Genomic DNA, 22,344 nt, shown 5'->3' with positions numbered 1-22,344 from the left:
TTCATCTTTCATAAAAAAAAAATGATATGGTGAACAATTTAGAGTGCTTTGGCTACCGATGATTAATCAAATGTTACCTGTTCCTGTGACCTTGGTCCAATTGGTGATGGATACAGTAAGCCAATCCACCGAAATGTTCCGCACCCTGTAATCATAAACCGAATAACGTCTTCCCTTGGTCACCTTGGAACCTGTAACTAGACAGACCAACTGCATTTTATTAGCAAAAACACAACATTCAGTCATAATTGATCAAAAAACTTGAGGTTTATTTCCAACGTTTGCGTCATTTTCCTGTAATAGCAATACCTATAAAAGCACCAAGGCAGCCCACACCGTGATTAGAGCAGAGAGGCGCTGTGACGTTTGGGACCGCCCCCTGCAGACGGCTGCACCAATCGCCACGACCTGACAGGGACTAAGTGTCACACCGAGCTCCTCTCTCACACTCCGGACCACATCATAACTTTTGAGAGGTGGAAAAAAAAACCGCCAGTGACTTCTCCTCCTCCGCAGAAGCGACCAAGAGACGCGCACCGAGGGGCCCGATGGAGAAATCTAAAAACTTTCGCATTGACGCTCTTCTGGCAGTCGATACCCCCAAGGTGCAGACCTCTCCGCTGGCGCTTGTGACTTCCCTGTCCTCCTCCATCCAGTCGTCTGGAAGTGTGGCAGCCACGGAGCTGACCAGTGTCGATTCTTTACGCAACGAGACGCCGTCTCCGCCGAGGATTTCCAGCTGCGGGTTGATTCCTAAACCGGGTTTCCTCAACAGTCCGCACAGCATGGTTGGATTACATCCGCAGAGCACCGGGATCCCCGCACAGGCTCTCTACGGCCATCCCATGTACACCTACTCCGCGGCAGCGCTCGCAGGCCAACACCCTGCCCTGTCCTACCCGTATCCACACGGCTCCCATCACCACCACCACAGTGACCCCATCAAACTGACAGCCAGCACCTTCCAGCTGGACCACTGGCTCCGGGTCTCCACGGCCGGGATGATGCTGCCCAAAATGTCTGACTTTAATTGTGAGTAGCTGTTTCATAACTAAATGTTTTGACTTTTTTTGTGCCTTTTTTTCACTCCAAATAAGTCATATAATAATATTATTAATACTAATAATAGATGCATATTTTGCATGGTGAGCCAGTCTGATTTAAACATGTGCGATGGTACCCAAAGAGCCTGCTTTATAGGTTTGCTCATAAATATATTTCAAAAAAGGATGTTGCATAATCCTGCTTCAAGACATATTCTGTCACTGTGCTAAAGACACCTATAAGGCATGCATGACATTATTATTTTGCATAGAAATAAAGTCGTTTTTTAATATATTTATGAGGCACGTTTTCCCTCACACATTACCCTCTTCTGAATGTTGAGGCTGCAGAGTGATGGTTTTTCTAAGAGGAACTAAAATGGACAGATAATGGACAGTGGGAAAGTCGCAGAGTGGTGTGAAACCCACAGTTGACATGCTATTTGCTCACCAGATACTACCTTTTTGTCTCTGCTCGTTTTAACAGATTTGTTCAAAATGGAGTGGCAAATAGCTTCTCTATGGAGATATTCAGAAGTGGACGACCTTGTTGCTTAAGCAGGGAGCAGATATATAATTATATTTTATTACACCATAACCCTCCTTCCTTTACAATACTAGAGCTGGTTATTTTATAATCAGCCATAAGAAGACTGTTCGTTTTTTTTTTAAGTATGTGGTATTGATGTTTTTATCTTTTGTGTTGATTGTTGCAGCTCAAGCTCAGTCTAACTTGCTTGGCAAGTGCAGAAGACCAAGAACTGCATTCACAAGTCAGCAGCTACTGGAGCTGGAACATCAATTCAAACTGAATAAGTACCTGTCACGACCGAAGCGCTTTGAAGTGGCGACATCCCTCATGCTGACAGAAACGCAGGTAATGTCTCTTTTTTTTAATAGGATTCGATGTTTGTTTTAAAAAGGTACAAATTGTTATTATTAAAATTGGTTTAGTTTTCAGAAAATAAGTGAGAAATGATAATAAAATCTCCTTCTTGAGACCAACGCATCCTCCCATTTGAGACTTAAGTACTTTTCTGATCTCACCATTGTCTACATTTGCCATTGGGCAAATGGCAGTTAGGCCATGCCGTTAATATTTTGTTCCCTTTGGTTTCAAGGGATTGCAAAAAATGGAATGCGTTCAATGTATAATTAAAATACCGCAGGATAGCAGGGTGTCAGATGGACTGGTGACATTTACGCAATCTTTACGCATAGTTACGTACAGGTAGCATCCTGTTGAAACCACTTACAGTAAACTATTTTCTTTTCCTCAGGTTAAAATCTGGTTCCAGAACAGACGCATGAAGTGGAAGAGAAGTAAGAAGGCCAAAGAGCAGGCCGCCCAGGAGGCCGAGAAGCAGAAAGGCAACAAGGGCGGCCAGGAGAAATCGGACGGACTCGAACAGTCGGACTATAAGAGCAAGACGGACTCAAAAAATGGCAGAATCAGAGACTTTAAAGACAGTGACGACGACGAGGGCGACAATTTCCTGTACAACTCGTCAGACTGCTCTTCAGACGACGAGAGGAATCACACCAGTGATATAAGCCCACAGCCTTGAAGCTGGAGAAGGGCGAAGGTGGCGATCTCCATTTGTAATGACTGTGGGGGGGATTTTTGCTATAAAAATGCAGTTGCATGTAATCCAACCTCTAAATCACCTCCATGGCATTTTTATTTCATGAAGAAAAAAAATACAATTTAGGTCAAGAGTATATGATCTTGGTGTCATAAACAAGCAATACAGCAGCAGGATCCATAATCGGAGCATCACCCTCACTAGTGAACTGTGAAATGTTGCATGGTTTATATGCAAACGCTGTAAACTGGCTCAGGACTTTTCAATCGTTCCCTGCTGATAGTTTGTCAGTAATATCATGTAGCCCTTACTACAGTAAATAGCCCGCAGTTTTATGTCATATTTTTTACCTTATTTTGTCCTTTGTGGTGTTCCGTAATGTGTCATATCACGCAGATGTTATGTTTATTTTTCTATACTGTATTTATAAAATGGACATCACCGTGCATGCTAAATTGTTGTTTAGCGTCTCTCTTGGTGCAAACAATGTGAAATAAAAAAAAATGTGTTTTTTATATAAAAACTTTTTGGCGCAAGCCTTGTGGTTTAAAAAAAAAAAAATGGAGAAAAAAACCCAGTTGATTTACTCGCTGTGTCTCGACGCCGATGCGAACAGCGACGCGTGTTTTCCTCCTTGCTCAGACAACTCGGGTCATGGGAATTACTGTTAATAGCGCTGTCGGATCTGTGCAAACGTGCAGTGAGAGCAAACAGCGAGCCGGCAGTCAGACGGAGGAAACATTTCACACCACACTAGCAATGGGCTCGCATGAATACAACCTTTTAAAAAGGGCTCGTTGAGCGACAACGTGGCTCATCACGCACTATTTTCAGGACTCAGATCATTTCAAACCTATTTAGCATTAAGAACAAATATTTTAAATGTGTTTCAATAAATAAATACAAAATCCGATTTCAATAAGATTCTACTTTGTTACTCATCTCATAGCCTGCATGTTTAACAGTTTATTATTATTATTATTATTATTATTTACATTGAATTAAAACCCCAGTCATTGTTGGACCAAAAATATTGCAATAATGAAAAATTATAAACATGACACAGACTGTATTTGCATGGACTCGAAAAAATGAGTGGACTTCCTCAAATGCAAACAAAACATTTCATCAGCCTACTTTTCCTACTTAAACAAGCATGTATTTATTTAGGGTGTGCTATTAACTAGTGTCAATATCTAATTTGATCATCTTCCAGCTCTTGTATTTTTGTATTGTTTGATTACCGGGCGATAGGGCCGGTTTAATACCTCATCTGTACATTGTTTACTTTACAGAAAACACAGTGTGGTCCTATACTTGTTAGCAATGTTCCCGCAGTCATTAGCGTTAAACTACAGCAGGGGTTGACTGATTATGTGCCATTTGCAACAGGATTACTGAGCGATTTCTTGGTTATCTTCAGCTGTTTGCTTTAGCTGACTAAATCAAAGTTCAGCTGAGGGTCAAACCCAAACCCTGCAGGTAAAGCTGATGGCAACTCGCTGACTCACGGCCGCAGACAATGGCCAGTGTATGGACTGCACAGTGAGCCCATTGATCCCACCAACTCCACCTTATAACTGACAGATTCTAAAAGGTTTTCTCCTCGTCCCATCATTTCTCAAATAAAAACATCCCCTGGCGACTCAAGACCAAAGTGTATTTGTCCTTTTTCTGATCAAAAACAAACACAGCGCCTTAAATATTACATCTTGTTAAAACATCTCTACCTTCAACACGAGGTTAGCCTGTGTGGGCTATAAAGCACATTTCCTCTGGTTGACCTTGGTGGCCCATTCCCGACCTCAGCCCACGTCTCCAGCCTCAGATTGATACAGGCCGCACCAATGGAGCTAATTAATAGGAGCAAGTATCAAATGTAACAGAATGACTCTGCTATGCTAACCACGCGGACAGATACTGGTGTCAGCGAGTAAACAGAATAGGCTAGACTTAAGGCCCCTGGGTCATTTCATCAGGGTGTGTAAACACAGAGCGAAAGACACCACCGCGGCGCTCTCTATTCTCACTGCTCCTGTTTGTGTCACCAAGTGGAAATATCAACAGATAAAGGATAACGTACAAATATTCACTAATCAGTTGCATTTAAGGCTGAGAAAGACTTTGATATTATGTGCTTTATTTTGTGTAAGAGTAAATAGACTTAGTAAAGCCAAGAAGAATAGCTCCAGGTGTACGGACCCAATAATATTAACTCTGGCTGAGCACACTGCCTCCCGGAGGGAGATCTCAGATAAAGAACATTAAGGCATCGAAGAAGAAGAAGAAGAAGCAGAAGCAGAAGCAGAAGAACAAGAAGAAGAAGAAATGAGAGCTGTTAGAGGAAAATTTCCCTTTCCAAAAAGAGTCAAAGCATGAGGCAAAATGTTGATGATAATTGAGGCTTTTATGACTAATGTTTTTTAAAGTGTGATACTCTAGTATAAAAGCACCATTAAAGATTTGGGAAGTCAAATACATAAAGAATCCACGGTAGTGCCTCTCAAATTGTTATGAAGCAAAATCTGTAGTTATTAATTACTAAATAATAAAGCTGAACTAATACACACTGTATTAAAATAACATACATAGTCCAATCACTGATGTGTGTGTATAGTCCAGATTTAAAAATCAACTTTAACAATTATGTACAAGGGACTCCCGTTAGCAAAAACATTCATTTAAAATTTCAAAAACATATTTATTCTTCTTTGAAGAAAGCTGTAGGTTTGCATCCTTTGTGTTGAGAGACAAAGTCTTCTTCTGTTCCACAGTCGGGTACGTCTGTTGAGCTTCGGGTGTGTGTGTAGTTGTGTGTGTGTGTGTCAGTGTTTCACAGTTTGAGCTTGACCTCTTTGGCCTCCATGGCTTTGGTGGCGACCTGAGCGTGCTTTGACAGCGTCGCTGCTTGCTCAGCTGGTCCCTGTGACTGGGCCTTCTTCAGCAGAAAGTGGCTGATGAAAAGCTTCAAGCCCTCCCGCAGCATTCCTAACTTGGGAATTCCTGAAATCCTGGTGAATGGGAAACAATAAAAGACATTGATGTCAGAGGTTCACATGGTGCAAAGCAGTGCAGATGAGTAGTTTTACATGACGCGGGCTAGTAGAGAGAGGGACATTTGATCCAAACGGAAATATCAATTGGATGGATTGCCATTCAAATTTGGACATTTGTGGTTTCCAGAGGAGGAATCCATCTGACTCTGGTCATCCCCTGCCTTTTAATCTAGTGCCACCATGAGGTCAAACACCATCCCATACTTGGAACACGGAAAACTGAACTCCAAGAAGTCAGTGTATGGACAGGCTCACCTTCCAAATATGCTGGCGAGGTCTTCAGGCTCCATGTCTTTCAGCAGTTTAGTGAGCACCTGACGCAAGAAGCGCACTGTGGGCTTATCTAGCTCGCCAAACTCTATTACCTACACAGAAAAAAACACAGAGACCCTGGTGAATAGGTATCAAGACTTACATAAATTAACATCAACACATATTTAAATGTGATATAGTAAAAACCTCCACAAGACATGCCACTTACTTTGAGTATGGAGAGTGAAAGACACTTCTTCTGAAGGAAGAGGGTTACTAGCTGAACTAAGTTGTTAAAGGTGCTGCTGGGAAGGTTGGGCAGCTCCCTGAACTTGTCCCATAGGCTGAACTGGAAAGTCATCTATGGAGAATATAGGACATCAAATTAGAAAGAGTTCATAACAGCACTGAATGATGCGCCCCAAAAGAGGAGCGTAACATGTAGAGAACAGAAACCAGCTCTGCATAGGTAATCCTCTCATCCAGATCCAGTTTACATGTGAAAAGCAAACATTCCCACCAACTCTGGTTCACGCTCTTTGATGAGGACAATGGTCATCAGTCTCTGATATGGACCCGTGGAACTACCTGGCAGCAAAGTAGGAAGTGTGGTCTCACCCTCATTGTTTGTAAGTCACAGTTTGAGTCAAATAATAATCAGAGGTGAGAGGTGTGAGAGGCTCCCACACTGCAGAGGTGAACAGCAGGCCACACAACGTTTCAGAGACTGGGTGGTCACACACATCCAGCCGGTAACTCACCCAGGAATGCAACTCTTTTCTATGTCCTCACCGTGACGTGTACAATAAAAGGGCTTCTCCAACTTTAATTTCCCAATCCTCAATTATAGTACAATGTAATCTCCACCAGATCTTTAGAGTCCACATAATATACAGAGTATTAAAAAAAAGATACCTTTATCATTTACTGAAGTTGCAACATTCATATAAGCAATTTGAGATTGCCTCTCTCAAGGCAATCATTCTAATTACTTGATCTAAGCATCGGCATTTGTACAGATGGAGAAGATATTCTCAATATTACAAATTAGTCCCAGTTTTAATCATAAAGTCATTTTTCAAGAAACAAAGGCAAACCGACTTGCAGCTCCTAACATTTTGAGGATTGGAAAAGGAAAAGGTGAAGAGGTGGGACATTTTCTTTTCCTATTTACCGCTATTGAGAGAACGATTTCATGTGTTTACATATCAAACAATTGTCTCGGAGAATGACTGTTAATTGTATGTACTAATCTGATTGTAGTGGTTTATTGATGATGTTGTAGTTGATAAGCAACTGAGATTTAGAACTGGCTCGGTGTATTCGCAAGGTTCAGTGTAAGAGTAGTTTTAGTTTCCATTCTCAGGGTTTTAGCAGTACCTGAAAGCGACGATCGTTGGAGCAGAATTTCTCTCCCAGTACGGCGTAATAGGCATTGAAGGTTTTCTCCTGCAGACAGCAGTCCATCAGAACATGAACAATCTCCCTTTCCTGCTTGTCCTTCAGGCCCATCCTTCACAGAGAACAAAAAAAGGCTTTATAACATTACCCTAAGAGCTGGGCTGCTTCAACATTACACAGGGCTAAAATAAGCATACTTCCCTTTTTCTGTCTTTGGTCAAACAACCTAACATGGAGACACAGTGTAGACATAACACACCTGAGCAGTTTCTCATATGCATCCATGTAATCCTCGCTGGTCATTATCACACAGAAGATGTTTCTTCTGACCTCAGTGTTCATCCTCTGTTTCCTCGCCAGCTCTAAGACTTTGGCACTAAACTGAAATGAATAAAAGATGAAAACAGTGAAGTGAAAAATAGCCAAATACACTTATCAAATTACTGAGATTATTAAATAATACTGACTAAACCTTGGGTATCATTTTTTATTAGTTCTTCAACACTTTGACAGTTATGAAAATGTATAAATGTTTTGCTGCAAGCTCCTCAAATGCTAAATTTTGTCCAAACAAAAGCAAATGTTGACATATGTGTGCAAGGAATAAGTAAACAAGATCATGTATTTTAACCAGAAAACTATACTGGTCCAACTAACTGATTTCTAACAATTGAGGTATTGAGGTTTAATACCGAGACCTAAAACTTGCATTGACTGATAATGGAAAAACTGTGTGTCTTCTTAAGCATTAAAATACTGACGATGCGCCAACAAATGAAATTATGAGTGGCAATTTTTTTTTTTACCATTAATTTACCCAGCAGTTGCAACCCAGACTAAATGAGAAATGATCACTTCTGTACATGCTTTCCCCAACATGGCGCGCATAAACCTTTTCCATCAAAAGATGCCGAGCCTCCACACAGATTTGCACTGGGATTACTTCCTCCTGTGGTTCCGGTACTCTACCTGTCCTTCAGCAGTACTCGGTTTGGAGGCGGTGCTCCCTTGCTCGCCGATCATCGGCGCTCCCCTCCACGCTGAGCCGACGATCCACCAGCGACCCACTTGCTCTGCTGCCAGGAGATTGTCCAGAGACACCCTCAGTTTCATGTCACTGCCACCTGCAGGCCGCTGGATCTGAGGAGCACAATCACCCAGGATTAGCCATTAGTGCACTTAGGAGGCACACGCCAGTTATACAGAATCAAAGGAGGGCACCAAATTAGCAATGCTGAAGTAAACAACTGTTTAAACAGCTACAATTAATGGTCATGATGCCGATGAAAGCGTCCCTAACACTCTGGACTTTGGGGTCTGTAAAGGTGGTGCTCTAGGGCCACCTGGTGGTACAAGAGGAATCTACCGGAAAATAACATCTTGTGAGAAAACGATAACCATTTTCAGTATTAGGAATAACACCACAACCTATACACTACATATTACAAATCTAAATTTGTTTTCACTAATGTAGTGAAATGAGGGTATTTCAAATAAAAATAGTCATGTTGTGAAGATCACCCACCAGAGTCCTCTGCAGCTTCTTCAGTTTCTCCACAGGCTCAGGATCGTAGCCGGGGATCTTCCGCATGTCATTGTTCTTCAAAGCCATCATGGTTTCCAGCATGAAACGCACCTGAGAGCAAATACACAATGCTGTAGAAATCACTAGAACATCTGTGTGCAATTAACGATGCCTGGCAAATGAAAGGGAGTTAACGTAAGAGTTCATTCTGTTCGCCCTACCCGGGTCTGATCCTCAAACTTCGACCCCATGTTGCAGGCCTTGCGTTGGCCCTCAGTGATGAGTTCCTTGAGAGCCAGAGCGTCGTCCTTCCTCAGGGCGAAGCCGACATTCCTCAACAGTAACAAAACTAGTTCAATGTCCTTCTCTGTGAAGGCTCCGACAAAAAGCTTGAGCATGTCAAAGATGAGGACTGAATGCACCACTTGGAAGTTATAGAGGTGACCGACAATGGAGACTAGGTTGTCGCATTCTTTGCCTTCAGTTGGGTTCTTGTACACCTCGTCAAACTTTCGCACGACCGTCTCCAAAAAAGTGGCACCAACCTGTTAAATCAACAAAAGGAAACTTGTGATTCATGTTATGTTTGGATTTACGTACGTCAATATCGGTGGACGGGGACATATGATAAATAATGGGTCAATACAACAGCATCACACAGGTTAGACAAACGCCAAACCTCAAAATATAAATAATGATTGCTTTTTGCACTGTAAAGCTCTATAAACACACACAGCAAACACAAGTCCATGTTGTATCTAATGGATGTTCATAGAGCCCCATATCTAACAGCGATAACAATCCTGTTACACCTTAAATAAAATAAACCACTGTGTTAGATATCACTTTCCAATTCATTACAAGAGCATTAACTTTCGTTGGAAATGTGCAGAAGCAGTTCATCTCTTTTTTTAGAAGGCCTATGTTGAATAATCCATGAGCTGATGTCAGTTTTCAGGTCAGTGATCACTGTTCTCACATGCTGGCTGGTAAAACCAAAAGCTACCCGACACCTGCTGCCACTCTCATCAGTGAATAAAACGGTGAAATGAAAGTCTCTGAATGGAAATGCCTTCAGAAGGTAAAACCTGTTTAATTAGGAACCATCCAAGCATCAATTAAAAGGGGCGTTTACCTCTATTCCGACCGCGTGATGGAGGATGCTGGCAAGCAGGATGTGCTCCATCAGAAGTCTGTCAGGCATCAGCGACTGGGTGACGCAGGATGCTAGTAGCACTTCCGTTAGGGTGTCATTCATGTCCTTCCTGCTGCAGCTCATGTACAGCTCCTCCAGCTGACCACTGATGGACGCCATGTTGGGCTCAGTCAGCCTGAAGAAGTTAGAAAGACGATGATTATTACTGGTAATTCTAACCAAGCTCAGAAATCAGGCGTTATTGTGACTACAATATTGACCAAGCATTCTTATTTAAAGGGTAAAGGGACAGTTACCTGTTTACCAGGCCTTTCACGTTCCTCTTCAGTTTTTCAAGCTCAGCTTTGCGTTTTTCATCTCCAGCGCCTCTTAATTGAGGCGGCACGTACTTTCCTGCTGCAGCCTTGACCTGGACATTGAAAGATATTTTACAAATGGATCCGGTATGCAGCAAACAAGATGTCAATGTTGAAATATATCTGAACTCACGGTTTCTGAATATAAGCCTGATGGTGTTGAGTTACAAGTCTCCGTTTCTTCCTCTGGTTCACCATCATTTTCATTGTCGGAGTCAGCTGCATCACTCTCATCCAGCTCAGCCTCCATTTCCTTCGTCTCAACCATTTCATCATCATCCTCATCGTCCTCATCACCATCGATGTCCTCATCACCATCGTCGTCCTCATCACCATCGTCGTCCTCATCATCATCCACCTCATTTTCATCGTCAAATGAAGCCATATCTTCATCGCTACCGTCACTCGCCGTCTCATCTCCAGATTCTTTGTCCTCATCCAATTTTTCAAAGTTATCCTTGGCCATGTCCATGTCTTCATCATCATCATACATCCCCATAGCCGATGAGCCGGAGTCCAGCGCACCAAGGATGTAATCGAGTCCATCGGCCACGAAGGACTGAGGGAGACTCTGCTTGTTTCTTCTCTTATTTAATCCCAGGCATCGCTCCAATTTCTTTATTTCTCGGTCTTCGTCTTCATTTGCCTCCAGAAGTGCCTTTTTTCTCGATTCTTGTAAATGGTTGATTTTCTTGCCTTTCTTGGCAGATGGTGGGGTTTTAGAGCTGTCTGGTTTCTCTGTAGTAGCATTTTTGGACTGTGTTTTTAACATTTCCTTTTTTGCTTTCTCTATCTTCTTCTTTTTCTTTTTCTGCTGCTGTTCACCGGCTAGTATTTCTGAGTTTTCACCAACATCGAGGGGTAAACTGAGGATCTTTTTACCCTCATAATGAGTTTTCATATGGGCTTTTTTCATTTTTCTCTTTTCTTTGCGCAGCTCCTTTCTGCTTTTCTTTTTTACAAATCTCAAGCCATGGTCATATTCCTCTTCTTCGTCGACATTTTTGCTTTTAATAAACTCACCCACAGCCACCATGTACTTCTGTAACACAATATTACCCTTCTTCTTTTTGCTGCTCTGCTTCAATTTCTCCTTCATCTCGACAAATTAAACCCAAGGTTTGTCGACGTTAACTCAACCGGCTAGATACCCTTCTTTCAGAAACTAGCTAAACTGTAATACAATGTAACTACAGCAGCTTAGCTTAACTAACAAGCGGACGTTATTAACTACGGGAGGTTTAAAGCAAACTAAATATGTATAGAGACCTCTTGTATCATCTAACAACATAAAAGCAAAAATACCTTGAACTACACATGTATCTCCATGAGGAAAACTGTTTATATGACCCACAAGCATGTGACCATTTTCTTCCAGGGCACGCCGAAGAACTGGCGCCTAGTGATGACGTGCTTTATTTTGGGGCGTTTTTCTTTTTTTTATAGCACGGAGCGGTTTTCCTCCGATGTAAACTGTCTCTTAACCAGTCGGGGCAATATTGGCAGAGGGGAAGAAGATACTGGATTTGTAGCCGCTGGTGCAAGTTGCACGACCGAGCATGCAGTGAATCTGTAGCTTTTCTTTGTATTTGCAATATGAAGAATGGAAGAAGACGATGTCACTATCAGAGAGCAGAATTTCCACAGCCAAGTTCGAGAGTACATCGTAAGTAACGGCTATTGAAAGCTAGCAGGCTAACAACGTCCTCTACCAGCTCAGCGACGTCAACGGTCGCTAACGTTCGCTAACGGTCGCTTCACCTGTCAGTGAGACACGGCGGGATGTCTTACATCTGATAACAAGCGTTCACTTTGTGACGCACCCAAAACACGTCTTACGTTATGTCCATTTAAGTCAGATATGGATTAAATCAAAAATAATAAACACAATGAGTGAACGCGCTAATTAAAGTTAGCTAACGTTAGCGATCATTAGCGGGAACTAGTTTATCTCGGAATGATAACTTCGCTCGTGTAGTGATCGATATTGGGACACCGTTGTTATGAATGTACCTGCAATGGCGAGGAAGATCTTTATTGGGACATGGACACAATGTTCCAGTGAGGGTTGGGACATCTCCCTAATTCAATGTATCTGCATTAGTCAGAGGAAATCTTCATTTTTGTTATGCCTTATTTGTGTTATGTTTTCAAAAACAAGGTACAGTATTATGTTCATATTTCTCAGCTCAAATATGTTCACGTGTAAGAATATATAAGTTAATCTGTTTGTGTCATTCGCAGAAGTAAGATTGTATTGTCTCTGGGGAAAAAAACAGTTTAGAAAGTTTTACCAAAATAAAACAAAGATCTGCTTGTGAACAGTTGTGTTCAGGTACAATATCATTAGAGATTGATGTAACGTTAGTTTTGTACCACTGAAAACAAAATGCTCCGTTCATTCTGGGCTTTAATGAATTTAATTTAATGTTTTATCTCATCTTGTGATGACTTGGTCTTGGATTTTTAATCAAATGTCCTTCATTACTGATAAGTTCCTCTGGTTGGAAGATTGTAAAAGATGACCTTCATGTAGCAAATCTTACTTGTCGAGATTGGGAGAGGAGTTGCAGTGTAGTATTATATGTAAGAAGATGTGTTCTTGTCTGACAAATGTTTCACCACTGCCACTTTACTTTTGCTGTCCTTAATGTCCCTGTGCGCTGGCCACCTGCAAATACATGAGACAATAGATGACGTAACTGAGAAACTATTGTCATGCAGTGCAACTTGTTGCTGATGATCTTCCTTTGCCATGAACCACATTGTTATTGTGGTTCATAGTGTCGAGTATGGAGACTTCGAGCTATCATTTCAGACAAACAAACAAGCAACTTAAGTGAGAAAGTTCAAGTGAGGATACTTTGCCTGGAGTAAATCTTCTTGATTATTCCTAACAGACACTTTTGAAATATCGAAACTATCAAATGTTTCACCAGCAGACAAGCAGAACAGCTCATCTGTAGCTTGCACATTTTGTCCTCAGTATGTTTTTTACATCTGACTCTCAGTGTCCCATGTCACCATCCTCAACGTAAGATGCCTTTTGCATGAGGCTGTGATGGCACTTTAATGCCCGAATGTGAGTCGGCTTATGGATGTATTTCTGCAGGCGCAAAATTATATTCATTGTTGCACATGTTTATTTTGCAGCCAGGGTTACTCTGGGTTAAGTTTTGAGTTAAGTAAACAAGACTCAGTGACAACCGTACACTCTTATGAGCCCTGAAGTGTGAGAAAGTCTTTGTGACGTTCTGGGGTCTGAAAGGAGCCTTAAAGAATGCACAGAAAACCGGTTTACTGTGAGAAATCAAGTTAGCGCAGGATAAAGTGAGACCAGCTTGTGGTTTGGTCAGTAATCACGTTTTCCACGAGCACCTCCAAACACGGATGTGATGTCATTATCAGGCTTTATGCTTTTGGAAACAGAGACGCACTGTGTTGAACAACATGTAAAGTGGTGACATCCCTGAACCTGATCAACCACTTTTCTGTCTCTTCCATGTACACACCTTTCATACACCCAGCTTGTGACATGACACATGGCCTTTGGTTTTCTTCAGCAGACATCTGTTAATCAGGTTATCGACTGTGTAATGCCTTAAACTGCATTAGCCCATGTCTAATGTTTACACATCTGAAATCAGATTACTGCTAAAAAAAGAGTCTGATAATGACATTGGCTTCAGTGCATGCAATCCTACTGATTAGTTCTTCTTGCAGGAATTCTAGGACCCTCTCTCTCTCTAAAAAAAGGTTGAGTTCATATAGCATAAAGGTGGGAAATACTGTTCCTAAATTAGTTTGGGATGCAAGATGCTTGCGAGTAGCTATACCTGCTTTTTTCTTCTTCCATTGCTTTAAGTGTTACTCTGTATTAGTCCAGGGAGATCAAGAGCGATAACATTGCTAGTGGTGTTGGCCGTTTGTCTGTTTGTCACTTGGTGTTATATCTTCCCGGACGGTTGTATCAAGTCTGTGCCAGTTTGTCAGCTCCGGGCATATCATTCTGTGTTAATCTGGGGTTTTACTCTGAGTGACCATGGTTTTTACTTGGGCCTCTACCACTACACAGTTGTGTAGTTTGTATATTCGTATCAGCTGTCTTTCATTTGGAAGGGGACTGGAGGTGATAAGACAAACAGTTGTTGTCATAAAACACTATCTACCTCTCAGATCCCATTTATTTTAATGTTGGTTTGTCCGTCTGGAATGTGCACGGTCTGCCGGGTGTCTGGCTGAGTCATCCCATGATCCCAGCTGGCCGTGATGAGTTTCCAATGTTGACAGAGTGCTGAAGTGGGAGCTTCTAACATTAGTTATGTCCCGGCCCCTGTCATAGTAGAAGGGGCCCATGTGGAATGGGATCCTTCTGTAAGACCATCCAGCTTGTTTTGAGACCGCGGTTACCTAATAAATTCCATGCATTGGTCATTTCTGGACCACTTTGCATGTGCTGGCCTGAGAAGTGTGCACGAGGTTGGAAAACAAATCAGGCATTACTCACTGTCGTTCTTTATGTATTTCCTAAATACTAAGGTTGTTAGTAGAATATTGTAGAAAAAGCATTACACATACTGTATAAGGTTGTATACTGTACAGGTGTGTGTGTGTGAGCTCTATTGAAGTCTTGCACCTGGATTTTATAAAACAATTATACAGTTTAGCATAGCAATATTATAGTCTATAATATGGGACATGCTGTAACAGAAAATGGACATTGTAAGTTTGAAATCTGCCGGGTGAACTGTCAAGAAGTAAATCTTTGACCAAGATTCTGATGTTGTTGTTTCAGATTTGCTTCCTCCTGTTTGCGGTCCTCTACATTGTGTCCTACTTCATCATAACAAGATACAAAAAGAAGAGTGGTAAGTGTGTCCTATATGAACTCTCACTCTGTGGGAACAGAAGTTAGGAAGATTTCATCGACTTAAAGCGCCAAACTGTCACACTTGCACGGCAGAAAAGCATCTATGGTGGACCCATGTATGTTCACAGCAGTCTGGTTGTGCTGTATTTGCTCACAGACAGAGCCCTTCATTGTGTTTTGACTAAAAGGAGTCATTTCCAAGGAAGCTTTAGGTGTATGGGTGAGACGTCACACCCTGCCTGCAGAGTAATCTACCACAGGCAGCTCTTTATCAGTGTGAACTGTATCCGCCCAGGAGAGCTTTAAGGGCTTAGACAAGATAAATACAGTTTCTTACCAAATAACAAGTATGGCAGAGCAGGTTTGGGGGAAAAGAACTGTGTGATCAGAGCTTTTTTCGTCTATTACATCTCTGTTTCAGCTCCAGCGGGGAGAAATGATTGAAAATCCAAATGAGACCAAGATCTAAACTAGAAAACAGTGATGAAAACAAGAAGGCCCTGACGGACATTATGACCTGTATCCCATTTTCCCAAGACAAATTTAATATGTCCAGGTCGCCTGAGCTTCCCTTATCTCATTTGGAAAGTAGACCACTTTGCACCAGAAATCCCTTCTGGAGTTGTGTACAGTATAAATCTAGGCTGCTCTTCTCCTCAAACCAGTGGTTTGGTTGTGTGATCCTTTCACTGACAGTAAAAAAGGAATAACTTAAACTCCTTGATTATCAGCTGACTCACATATATTGATGATTATGCAATTGTTCTTTTAAGTTCTTACATCATATTTTGATGTTATGCTTTTTAAGAATAATTCGAATAAGAGATGGGCTGATGTCTGCTGTACAAAGTACGACCAGTAGAGTCGAACGATTCATTCTCTTAAAACCCCGCCCATCGGAGGGGAAATAAATCGGCGCCTCAAAATGCAAAGAGCTGAAACGCTAATGAAATGACAGCAGCTTCGCTAAAAACGTTACATTTCAACATGACTGAAGATTGTCCACACACTCTCTGTCTACCATGGGTGCAGTTGATGACTAAACTGATGACGGAATGGGACCAGTTAGCTGGTTCTGCTATGAAATTATACGTTTTTCAACGAAGAGTAGCATCTCCACATAACCGTCAAATTAGATAGTTTACATTGTTTTGGAAACAATTATAGATACATGGAGAGAAAGAGTCAGTTTTTCAAGGTCATTTAAGATAGGCATGTCTGAAATACTAACACTATAATAGATGTGAAAATATCCGATGTTGAACTCTGTACCAGTATGTCTCTGATAAAAAGAGTTTAGTCAGCGCTTACTATTTGGAGTAAGATACGGTGGATGAAACATGCAACAGTTACAGCTCAAAAGTTCACACTTCACAAGTCTTTTGCTTTCTTTTATAGATGACCACGAGGATGAAGATGCTGTGGTCAATAGAATATCGTGAGTAAATCTGAGTTCATTGTTCTTTTAGAACAGTGTATTTTAGATCATATACACTTTTTCTTTTCAGACCTGCTTTTATCAAGATGTATATTTGGCCAATCTGGGAGTACTAATCATATCTTCTTTTTTTATATCAAAATGAAGGCAAGAAAGAAAATATATGTTAAGAAACTTGGTCAGCTATGACTAGATTAATAGAAACTTAATCTGCACCTACTTTTATATTAGATTCATCATTTACATCATGTTTTCTAGCAACAATAGTGAGGCTTTTAAAAATATGTAATATCACAGTGAGGTGAAACTATTTGGGGTTGTGAGTGTTTATTGGATTAAAAACAGGCATTTGAACATGAGTTGTGACAAGCGCGTTTCACTGTTTTCTTATACTCCACGGACCAAAAGATTAATTAATGAATCCAGAAATAATCATATATTATTCCATAATGAAAATAGCATTGAAAAATCATTGCATTCGTTTACTAACTACCTCAAACACTCATTAGCTAGAACTATGGTGGCCGGTATCACGTACCGCTCAGTTTAGAGTTGCAGCAAACGTCACACTCAAGGGTGCCTGTTGTAGCCACAAACATCTGGCATGTTTAGTTCAAGCTGAGCAACATAGTACCTCAGGGTCCAGCTAAATGATGGAAAGCATTTCAGTTAATGAGCTCTTTTAGTGATATGGTGAAGTGAGGACCACTGAGCAGATGGTCAGTCCTCGGGGTCCAATCTGGAGACCTCCAGCCTCTGAACCTCGAGGAAACGCAGGCTGCAGAAACATATCCACTCCACGTCTTAGTTATATTACAACACGTCATCTAAAGTGAATCATCCAGTAATCAAGTCATCGATTGTGACATAAAGTCTTTAAAGGTATGTTATTACTAACCCATTACTATGTTTAATTCTACAACTTCAGTGCTAACATTTGTGTGCGTTTCTGTCTGTGTTTGATTCCATTTGCAGATTTTACTTGTGCACCTTCACCCTGGCAGTGTCGGGTGGTGCCGTCTTCCTACTGCCTTTCTCAATCATTAGTAATGAGATCCTCCTCTCCTTCCCTAAAAACTATTACATTCAGTGGCTCAATGGCTCCCTCATTCACGGTCAGTAGATCTCGTATCGTGTGTCTTTTTCGTTAATTAGACTAACTACTTTTCTCTCTCGCTTGCTCTTTTCTCTTTTGATTGGAAAATATATTCTATCTGCTTACATTTTTGGGATAGCATTGATTATAATCATAGTGATCTTTTTACATTAATGTCAGATTAATGTTGTTTAGCATGATGTGCAAATTGCAATACACTAGTACCCATGTAAATGTTGGTTTGTATTTTTGACACCTATTGTGTTTATTTATTTTTTACAAATATTCAGGATCACGACTTAAAAAGCTAACTGGATGAAAAGAATAAGTTAATAGACTGTAGTGTACAAACTGCTTCTGAATTTGCTTGACTATGACGTAGGTTGAAAGCGTCCCATCTTTCATTTAGTTTGTGCTAATTTTAACTGTGTAGTAGATGAAGCAAGCCAGTTTCTTTCTCAATGTAAAAGGTATTTTCTCTTTCATGTGCCATGTCCCCCCATATCTGATGAATTGACATCTTTACGTCACAGTCAGTCAAGCTGACACCCCACATACTCAATGTTAACCCGTCTATAAGGCTGTTGGGTGCTGCAACAGCCACCAGGGGGCATTAGAGTCCATGACTTAGACGTGACACAAAGACGCTTACCAGATAAAACTGTTAGCACCTCCACTCACAACGACTAACATTCAAGGAAAAGCTCCTAAACTCATGGGAAAAAACCTGTTTATGTAACCTCAGCGAGCCTGAAACAATAAACATTAAAAATAGGATTGCCTATTCATATATATCATTTTTCAAATACCTGTATGTGTACACTGTCATGTGCTTGGTTTCTGCAGGACTGTGGAACCTGGTGTCACTGTTCTCCAACCTTTGCCTCTTCGTCCTGATGCCCTTTGCCTATTTCTTCCTGGAGTCCGAGGGATTTGCGGGATCTAAAAAGGTACATTGCCTTAATATGTATCATTTTCATTTTTGTTCATTGTCTATGTGTGTGACGCAAGGTTACCAACGAATGAGTTTGACACTTTGCCGAGCTTCAAAATCTAGAACTTTCGTCAAAAATCCTGAGAGGTTTTTGTGATTTAATTAAAAACAGGACAATATGCATTAATTTTAGAACTAAGCCTTGTGAGAAAAATCTGAAACTTTGATTTGGAAAGTGTGGGACCCTGCTTAATTCCTGCCTTTTATTTATTTCTCTGCTTTGCTATTCATGCAAGGGGCGCTGTCTTAACAGCCAGAGCAGCAGCAGCAGCAGCAGGTGCCTTGTCCTTGCCCTCTCCCTGACTCACGCCACTGACTGTAACTGCCACCGCGGAAAGTTCATTAACCATGAAAGTCTGAATCTGGACTTCGCCCAGCGCCACATCCTGACAAACCCTTCCAATAAGGCCACGGGCTGCAAACGCTTCAACACTGCTGCATCGGCCCCGCTGATTTAAAGCCTGATTCCTTGTCACCCCCTCCCCAGCCCCCCAAAATAAAACTTCAAAAGGACAGGCTAATAATCGAGTTGTAAGGCTCAGCGAACTTCCTCGTTTAATTGATTACCCCCCCAAAAAAAGAGGCTGGGGGCTCGTGTTCCAAAAGTCCATAAAGTCGCAGCAACATGACAGCACAATAGAACCTCGCAAAATGGAGAGGGAAAGATTTACTTTTAATACACCTCTATCCTGTGTCACAGTTTGAAACCTCTCTGGTTTATGTCCCTCCTGGCAAAAGCACATAAAAATTAGTCTGTACTGTAGTGTATAGCTAGTTCTTTTCTTCCTCAGCCCACTAATTTGTTTCGGTTGGATTTCTTCAGTAAAAGGCAGGACCCGATGTGTAGGAAGCAGGATGAGGGCCTCTTTCACGTTTTTGTTCTTTTTCATTTTAGCAAGACTGTTTCTTGCTACTGATCTTCTATAAATTTGCTTAGAGGAAGCACTGTTCAATGTTGAGCTGCACTTGCAGGTCTATGTTGTGTGTGTGTGTGTGTTAGGGAAGGGGTGGAGGTGACACTTAAAAAAAAGAAAAGAAAACCCCAAAAACGGAACTGCCTGCTGAGTCAATCATGCAGCCGACAGAAGGAGGAATGTAAAAGACAGATCCGAGTTTTTATAATGTGATATTATCCCTTTCCCGAATAACAGCATTAGACCACATTGTCATAAGGTTTTATGTGGCATTTTAACCTCCTGGGCGAATGTTATGGCACTGCGAGGTCCTTTTGACTGCGGAAATGAAGTGAATGATGAATTTCACTACTAACGTTGTAAGTCAGCCTTTTCATGTGGCTGTGTTTACTTTTGACGATGTACTAAAAGACGCCACCAGAATAAAGATGGAAATGTAGATGTTTTTTTTTCTTCTTCTTCTACGTTAACTGTTCAGCTCTTTAGAGGCTCTGTCACCCGAGAGATTAATAGTTTAACAAATTGTCCAAATTGTGGATGAATCAGAGCGACTTAGGGTCTTGATGTCAGATGTTATGATTTAGCTTTATTTGCTGCTGTAAAGTGTCTCCCACTTTACTGCCGTGTTCTCAAATCTTTGCCGAAAAGCTGCATCACTGAGGCCTCTAAGGGTTGTCGTGTAGTTCAGGTTCATTGGTTCCGATGATGTGTTAGAAACCCCTCTCGCATGGTGTATTTGAGCAATTGGGAGCTGCATATGAAGTAGTATTCTAAATGAAGTACGAGGCATTGTGTCGCCGGTTTGTGTCGCCGATTTCGAGGCTTTCCGAAGCATTTCTGTCACTTATAATCATCTCTGCACCGCCAGTAGATGGCATTATAATGATGAGAGCCGTCTCTGTCATCCATATTGAGATAACCAGCGTGTTCTGACAAAGACTGCGAGGACATCAGCACTAGCCTTTGTTTCCGACTTCTATTTATATCAAGAGACTTAAGTTGGCTTAGTAATGATACATGATGAGTGTGATATCTTGAAGCTATATTTACTCAAAAACAATTAGATCAAGGTATACAAAAAAAAGGTTTTGACGATGACAACTTCCTAGTCTATTTCTAGTGTAGTCTAATCTTATTTTCTTCACACTAATGCTCAGATGTTTATTATCTAGAAAAATGTATTGCACAGCCGGAGTTATTAACACTTATTGTAGCTTTTATGAGGAAAATATGCACATTTACTAGTAGGTGTTTATATTGTACTTTTTTTTTCAAGGAGTGTTTTTGTATTTAAGAAACAATATAGAGGAGTATGCTTTGCAGGGAATAGTCTTGGTCTTACCCGCAGTATTGAAATGTGTTTGATCCTGAAACGAGTTGGAACGAGTCTGACCCCCTGACTGACCCAGCAAAGGGCCAACAGGTTTCATCTGGTAGTTAAAGAAACTCCTCATCAATCTCATCCTAAGCCCTAACCCGCCAATGATGAGAAGTGTGTTTATTGTGGAGGGAGAGAAGGAGAGGGTGTGCGGGGGGGAAACGTCTCGCCGAGTAAACCCGCGTGGTGTTACTAAGATACTCCTCTTTGTTGGAGCTCCACAATGGGGGCCTGGATATTTATTTCAAATCTCCTGCACATGCAGACATTTTTCCCAGGCCTTCTTTCGGGCAGGGCCAGTCGGAGAATATAAAGTGGTGTTTACATACCTTCCTTTAAGGTCACAATGTCTCCCTAAAGCTGCCTGTTACAATGTTCGTTACCATGGCAACATATTAGTTCGAGCTGGGAATTTAAAAAAAGAACAAGCGAGTTGCTCAGGATTTCTTCTCCCCCCTTCTTCCTCTCGTGACTCAGTTTTTCTAACCTAAGTGACATGTTCGGAAGCTCAACCGATTCTGCTCCGGATTGTTTGGCTGTTTTTCTTTATTTATTTTTTAAAGCAAGATATCGTCTACAACTCCTTTACGTAACTTTAAGTAGGACAGAGTATAATGTTGATAGGCTATAAGGTCTATTTGGTCCTAACCTTTTACCTGAAGAAAAAGCCAGGATGCAGTCATTTCTTCTTTGAAGACTTATCAGTCTGACACCTTTGAGTAATCAGAACAAGCTGTCGTCACTGTAGGATGTCAAATAAAAACGTGGCAAACTTCAGAAAGTACTGAGGCCGCTTCCTTCATTTAAATCCTTCTGTTTTCTGACTCATCTGGTGAATCAGTCAGGAAAGCAGCAAAGAAACAAACGTTTTAATTCACATCCCCAAAATCACAAGCATTCACAATGTTTTCTTTCCCTTTTTTCGGAGGGGTAATCCCCCCTCCCCTCACCGGTTTGAACGATACGATGTGATGCCGATCATTTTCCATGCTCTCGTGTCATTGGTGCTTTATTAAGACGTCTTATTAAGAGTCTTTAGAAGTGCATTGTGCAGCTTTACAGGGGAGTGTCCCTCTCCTCTGCTTTCTGTCTTTGACACGGTCATTGCGCTGTGGCCGACTGGTTGAAGGATACACTAATAAGGTCCCTGGGCATCTGGCATGTCTTTAGCAAAGAGGGCAGTCCTTTTTTTTGTGCTAAGAAGCAAAAAAAAAAAAAAAAAAAAAGAACCCTGCCCCCTCCCTCACATATTACACTCTTGGCCCTTGTTCCACACGCC

General features: G+C 41.3%; 3 protein-coding genes across 6 annotated transcripts in view; 2 read left to right on the top strand and 1 right to left on the bottom strand.

Moving 5' to 3' along the window:
- The first annotated feature begins 548 nt into the window (after positions 1-548).
- Positions 549-2,611, top strand: mnx1 (motor neuron and pancreas homeobox 1). The gene is made up of 3 exons (XM_068582369.1): positions 549-1,032; positions 1,760-1,920; positions 2,324-2,611. The coding sequence occupies exons 1-3, from the start codon at positions 549-551 to the stop codon at positions 2,609-2,611; spliced, it is 933 nt and encodes a 310-aa protein (XP_068438470.1).
- A 2,304-nt stretch (positions 2,612-4,915) lies between these two features.
- nom1 (nucleolar protein with MIF4G domain 1) lies at positions 4,916-11,739 on the bottom strand. The gene is made up of 11 exons (XM_068582368.1): positions 10,509-11,739; positions 10,316-10,428; positions 9,999-10,194; positions 9,085-9,408; positions 8,864-8,974; positions 8,308-8,478; positions 7,598-7,719; positions 7,318-7,450; positions 6,167-6,298; positions 5,941-6,050; positions 4,916-5,640 (listed from the first exon to the last, which is right to left on the bottom strand). The coding sequence occupies exons 1-11, from the start codon at positions 11,472-11,474 to the stop codon at positions 5,463-5,465; spliced, it is 2,556 nt and encodes an 851-aa protein (XP_068438469.1). The 5' UTR covers positions 11,475-11,739; the 3' UTR covers positions 4,916-5,462.
- Positions 11,740-11,815: 76 nt separating this feature from the next.
- Positions 11,816-22,344, top strand: part of lmbr1 (limb development membrane protein 1) — a 30,564-nt gene continuing 20,035 nt past the window's right edge. For 2 of the 4 annotated variants that reach the window (XM_068581467.1, XM_068581466.1), the window contains exons 1-5: positions 11,816-12,041; positions 15,171-15,243; positions 16,644-16,683; positions 17,659-17,798; positions 18,626-18,729. In XM_068581467.1, coding sequence (XP_068437568.1) covers positions 11,979-12,041; positions 15,171-15,243; positions 16,644-16,683; positions 17,659-17,798; positions 18,626-18,729 — 420 coding nt within the window. In that variant the 5' untranslated portion in view covers positions 11,816-11,978. Of the gene's footprint in view, positions 12,042-12,167; positions 12,537-15,170; positions 15,244-16,643; positions 16,684-17,369; positions 17,566-17,658; positions 17,799-18,625; positions 18,730-22,344 lie in introns of those variants that run through there. The other 2 variants (XM_068581468.1, XM_068581469.1) reach the window with 2 other exon arrangements.

Source organism: Clinocottus analis, unplaced genomic scaffold, assembly GCF_023055335.1.
Source record: "Clinocottus analis isolate CAN_PGR_092001 unplaced genomic scaffold, fCliAna1.0.p SCAF_18, whole genome shotgun sequence".
NCBI lineage: Eukaryota > Metazoa > Chordata > Actinopteri > Perciformes > Cottidae > Clinocottus > Clinocottus analis.
This window is presented reverse-complemented; position numbering and strand designations above follow the sequence as displayed.

What these genes read in the sequence shown, in the direction of transcription:
- mnx1 (XM_068582369.1), top strand. Translation starts at nt 549, where the DNA reads ATGGAGAAATCTAAAAACTTTCGCATTGACGCTCTTCTGGCAGTCGAT. An exon ending in CAAAATGTCTGACTTTAATT is followed by an intron (nt 1,033 to 1,759) that starts GTGAGTAGCTGT and finishes TGATTGTTGCAG; the next exon opens with CTCAAGCTCAGTCTAACTTG. An exon ending in TCATGCTGACAGAAACGCAG is followed by an intron (nt 1,921 to 2,323) that starts GTAATGTCTCTT and finishes TCTTTTCCTCAG; the next exon opens with GTTAAAATCTGGTTCCAGAA.
- nom1 (XM_068582368.1), bottom strand. Translation starts at nt 11,474, where the DNA reads ATGAAGGAGAAATTGAAGCAGAGCAGCAAAAAGAAGAAGGGTAATATT. An exon ending in GCATATGAGAAACTGCTCAG is followed by an intron (nt 7,451 to 7,597) that starts GTGTGTTATGTC and finishes TTCTCTGTGAAG; the next exon opens with GATGGGCCTGAAGGACAAGC. An exon ending in CCAACGATCGTCGCTTTCAG is followed by an intron (nt 6,299 to 7,317) that starts GTACTGCTAAAA and finishes TATTCTCCATAG; the next exon opens with ATGACTTTCCAGTTCAGCCT.